The sequence below is a fragment of the Oncorhynchus clarkii genome, chromosome 10 (genome assembly GCF_045791955.1).
Source record: "Oncorhynchus clarkii lewisi isolate Uvic-CL-2024 chromosome 10, UVic_Ocla_1.0, whole genome shotgun sequence".
NCBI lineage: Eukaryota > Metazoa > Chordata > Actinopteri > Salmoniformes > Salmonidae > Oncorhynchus > Oncorhynchus clarkii.
In genome coordinates this window covers 25,379,337-25,384,672 of record NC_092156.1, presented here as the reverse complement: position 1 = coordinate 25,384,672, position 5,336 = coordinate 25,379,337, and the positions used below count along the sequence as shown (strand labels likewise).

The window sequence follows — 5,336 nt, the reverse complement described above, 5'->3', positions numbered from 1 at the left end:
GTATGTGCACTTGCAGTCAACATGAATTCATCTATTGAGTTTGAGTTTATTTTTTACAGGGACAGTGCACATTAATCAACGTTTCAGTAAAAGTGCCGGTTTTAGCCAGCCGGCTAATTATTGTCATTTGTGTGTTCTGATAATCACTAATTCTGGTAGAACTTTATGTAGTTTTATTTTATTATGCTGATGGTTGAAAGCCTAATTACAAATGTTCAGCAGTCTATCATTTTAGCATGTCATTTTGTGTGTCTTTTAATATAAAAACCCCTCAACTATTGTAGTGATACAGAATCAAATATGACATGGTACATGTCATTTAAATAAGAAATGTGCCTTTTTACATTTTTCTCTTGCATTACTGATATCGTATAATGTGTTACATCATGACTTGTGTTACATGACTCTTACCACTTGATCCAGTTTTATATGCAAAATATATATTTGTATATGAACAGTATAAGTTTAAAGAATGCATTTGTAAATAAATAATAAATGGAGATCATTGATTTGCTTTATTTAGTCTTGGTTGTCATTTATGGCTTCTCTTTCCTGTGCACAACTAGTTCATTTTTCAAAGATGACTTCATAATCTGCCCTTGTAGCCCACTCTCTGGATCATCTCACCCACTTGTCCCCTGCCTCTGAATCGACAGTCATTTTGAAAGATCCATTGCAAAACAAACTGCATGTAATGGATCTAATTTAGTGCTGAGTGGATGCTATTTTAATTTAAGTACAATGAACAAAAGTATAAATGCAACAATTTCAAAGATTTAACTGAGTTACAGTTCATATAAGGAAATCAGTCATTTGAAATAAATTCATTAGGCCCTAATCTATGGATTTCACATGATTGGGAAAACAGATATGCATCTGTTGGTCATAGATACCTAAAAAGAAAGGTAGGTGTGTGGATCAAAAAACCGGTCAGTATCTGGTGTGATCACCATTTGCCTCAAGCAGCGCGACGCATCTCCTTCGCATAGAGTTGATCAGGCTGTTGATTGTGGCCTGTGGAACGTTGTCCCACTCCTCTTCAACGGCTGTGCAAATTTGTTGTTCGTTGTCCGTAGCTTATGCCTGCCCATACCAGAACCCCACTGCCACCATTAGGCACTCTGCTCACAACCTTCACATCAGCAAACCGCTCACCCACACAGTTAAACTTTGTCCTCAGAGGCAATTCATTTTGCAGTCATAAACCTGCCAGGTACAGCCGAAACCGGGATTCAACCATGAAGAGCACACTTCTCCAGCATGCCAGTGGCCATAGAAGGTGAGCATTTGTCCACTGAGGTCAGTTACAACGCTGAATGCAGTCAGGTCAAGACCCTGGTGAGGATGACGAGCAACCAGATAACCTTCCCTGGGATGGTTTCTGGCAGATTGTGCAGAAATTATTTGGTTGTGCAAACTCAGTTTCATAAGGTGGCTGTCAGACAATCCCGCAGGTGAAGAAGCTAACTGTGGAGGTCCTGGGTTGGCATAGTTACACGTGGTCTGCGGATGTGAGGCCGGTTGGACGTACTGCCAAATTCTCTAAAACGACGTCGGAGTTGGCTTACGGTAGAGAAATTAACTTTAAAATCTCTGGTAACAGCTCTGGTGGACATTCCTGCAGTCAGCATGCCAATTGCAAGCTCCCTCAAAACGTAGCATTGTGTTGTGTGACAAAACTGCACATTTTAGAGTGACCTTTTAGTCTCCCCAGCACAAGGTGCACCAGTGTAATGAGCATATTGTTGAATCAGCTTCTTGATATGCCAAACCTGTCAGGTGGGTGGATTATCTTGGCAAAGGAGAAATGCCCAACAACAGGGATTTAATCAAATTTGTGAAATAAGCTTTTCGTACATTTGGAAAATTTCTGAAATGATTGATTTCAGTTCATGAAACATGGGACTAACACTTTACATGTTGCGTTTATATTGTTGTTCAGTGTAGTTAAGGGTGATTAAAATATCCTACCCGTTTGAAGTAAAAACAGATATTATTTACTAAGGGTTTTGAAAAACTTGTGTGTGTTTTAATCTAGGTTGTATAAATCAAGAGTACCAAGAGATTTGTCTGCTGTATGGGTAAAAAAACACAAAGTACAAAACACACAAGCCAAAAGGAGGTCTTACAATCAACTGACAATCAAAGATTTCTTGCATTGATTTGACATTGAACATTCAGAGCCTGCTTGTGTATTCAAACCAAAAACTGTGGACCTTCAAGTAGTCTCAAACCACTTGTCCAAGCATATTACATCTCAATGTATAACATGAGACAGAAAACATATTGAATAACAACTATGGGCTCGATTAAATCTGTATCGCCGAAGTTCAGATTATAGCGGTTTATAACCACACTGACATAATTCGTTTTATGTTATTAGTTATACCATAAATTGACGTTTTTACAAGGATTGTGATTGCTGAAAATAGCACACTTGAAATGTAAAGGTAATTTCCAATCTTTGAGAACATTGCCTTTGAATTTCAATCGAGCTATAGTGAGTTTTGGTGTTACTGATTGAAGTCATCAATCTGTCAGTGAAGACATAGGTGCTCCTGGATGAACCGTCACAGATTCTGTTAGTGACTCCGGCATGTTTGCTGTGAAACTCTGGGGGACACTGACAGACACAGACAGTGGACTGAGGTGGGAATGTTGAGAATGTGGATGTTGAGCCACTGGAGCCCAGTGACTGCTGGTTTGAGAGGCAGATGCATGCCCATGACTGAGTCCATGGCCAAAGCTGTGTTCATGACTATGTCCATGACCTTGGCTGTGGCTGCAGCTGTGTCCATGTTTGTGACTATGTCCGTGACTTGGCCCAAAGCTATCCTTGATGCCATATCCATGGTTGTGTCCGTAATAACCTGAGAGCTGAACAGGGCTCCCCTGTGTATAGTAGGAGTGGGCCCAGCCTTCAAATGTCTTTGGTGTGGTCTCGGTAGCCTGTAGGTTGGAGGTAGAGGACACTGGAGCGTAGGCTTGGACTGGGTAGGAGCCTGGGGTTGGAATGATTCTGCAATCAATGAGAACGTAGACAGATTTCAGAGAGCTTATCTATACCAGTGATTCTCTATCTAATCATGGGGGACCACTAGGTGCCTATTGTAAAGTATTCAATTACAGCTGAGGATCATCTATTATAACTGCACCTCATTATACTGTAGTACATCATGTGCTCTGGCTTGCACACAGCAATTGTTATTTAATGACCTCTTGTCTTGTCTGATAAATGATGGTTCTGGTGCTTTCTCAGTACTCACGGTGGGTGGACCGTCTTCCTTCTCGCCTCTATTGATGCAGGGACATACAGGACACCAATGTTCCTCAGCAGCCTGAAAGGCATCTTCTTGTCCAGCACTGATGCCCTGGCATCGGACATGTCCAGAAGTGAGAGCCAGCCCTTTCCGTCTGTTTCACCAGTGTAAGTTAAGGAGAATGTGTGAAGCAGTGATGCAAGATTTTTCTAAACAAACATGCCATAATGTTTAGCAGCAGGACTCATATACAACACCTATAACCTAATACCACTTAACTACACTACTAAGCACACTTATAAAGCTGTGACATACTGCAGAGGAGCGTATCACATTTATTTTAAACCGCAATGAGGTTGGAATAAGGATACATATCCCCCCTACGATGATGGCGATGACATTGCAAAGGAAGACCGTGTGTGGGACCAAAAGTGTTATGATGAACAGAAACAGCCAGGGCAGGGCTAACATGGGTACAGTGACCCCGAAAAGAAAGCCCTTAACCATACGGGAGTGCACTGTGGCCATACCCATAAGGGAGAGGGATACTGGAATGAACCCCTCCACCTGGTTCTGGGCAGATGCACCAAACAGTAGCAGACCCAGTATGCTGTACAACACCCCTGTGCTGATAGAGAGCAGAAGAAACACGAAGAGGAACCGAACAGTGCCCACACTCTTCTCAATGCCACCACAGAGGGGCCCCAGAACCCCAATACTGAGGAGTAGCTGGGCCACTGACTTGTGGTGGAAGGAGTATGTGATGAGCTTGTGCACTGGAAAGGAAGAGGAACAGGTTTAAAACATACATAATAGAGTTGACAGATATAAACATAACGTGATGTGTTGTCGCTTGCTGCTGTAGTCTACTGGCACCGTCGGTTACGTTAGCTATACGTTTAAGGACGCTAGCTAACGTTACAACACTCCCATTCAAAGTAGCTACCGAGCATATGATTGTTGATTCACTCAGCCCCTCCTAGCTAACTTACCATGACCATTGCCAAAAACTGTCGTTCCAAGACTGAAGACATCCTCTGATAAACCGAAAAATGTAGTGACAGTAAAAAAAACAAATGATACTACAATGACAGAAACAATCCCACTCGTGAGCATGAACTCAGGAGTAAAACTCTTGAACCTCTGAACCATATCTTTTAAAACTATTCGGGAGATCATTTTGATGCACAGTGCATATTTTTCAAACTAGTACTTGGATAATCAATCAACTTTTATACATAATTGCAGTACCCTTTAGCCAGAGTATAGCTAGCTAGCTAGCGGTTCCCAATAGATAAAACAGCCACAAAGTAATATTGGCTATTAAGGTAAAACTTAATGAAAAAAATAAGCTTTTTGGTCTTATTTTAAGGTTGTGGCATTGGGTTAGCAGTATGAATACGTTTAAAATCCTATTTTAAGAAGGTTAATTGTAGAAATATGCGAACAAGCTGGCTCAGCCAAAACAAATGTACTGGACTTCCGCATTTCAATTATCACAACCTCAAAGTAGCATAGATTTGAAGACACTGCCACCTGCTGACATGTGCCTCAAATGTGATTATCAAAGAGTCCTCAACAGCCATTTGAGTTAGATGGCTACATATATTTGATTTGACAGTTATAAATTACACCCAGGGGGAATATACCACCAGTCCGGTCCCATACACGCCTTTCTTGTGACATATTATGCGCGGCCATAAAACGGTGACCTATTGTGACGTAACCAAGCATCAATTCGCTACATGAACTGTGTTCAGCTTTGATATCAACAGTACAATCTCTTTCTTCAATCAGTTTGTTTCAGGTAATCTTTTGCCGCATAGTCTGCCCTAGCTGACGCTGTGCAGAAAATACTACGATTGGAAACGGTTGGTTAGACCCATTCGCACTGCACAAGGTGATTTGGAGTTTAGAACGTCTGGTAGGCTCTTACATTCTTTGGGGAGGTCCCAAATGGCACGCTGAGGTGTAGTACTTTTGACCTGTGCCCAGTCAAGATGGATCGTAGTGATGAGAGAATCAAAAGAGCTTTAAGGCGCCGCCCTTGTGTGGTAAATACCTATTTATTTATTT

At 41.5% G+C, this 5,336-nt stretch overlaps 1 protein-coding gene across 1 annotated transcript; it reads right to left on the bottom strand.

The window, feature by feature from the left end:
• Positions 1-500: 500 nt before the first annotated feature.
• On the bottom strand, positions 501-4,774 carry LOC139418169 (rhomboid domain containing 2). Its single transcript, XM_071167421.1, has 4 exons — positions 4,253-4,774; positions 3,632-4,036; positions 3,267-3,414; positions 501-3,019 (listed from the first exon to the last, which is right to left on the bottom strand). Exons 1-4 carry the CDS (start codon positions 4,437-4,439, stop codon positions 2,530-2,532), a joined length of 1,230 nt encoding a protein of 409 aa, XP_071023522.1. The 5' UTR covers positions 4,440-4,774; the 3' UTR covers positions 501-2,529.
• Between the last annotated feature and the right edge of the window lie 562 nt (positions 4,775-5,336).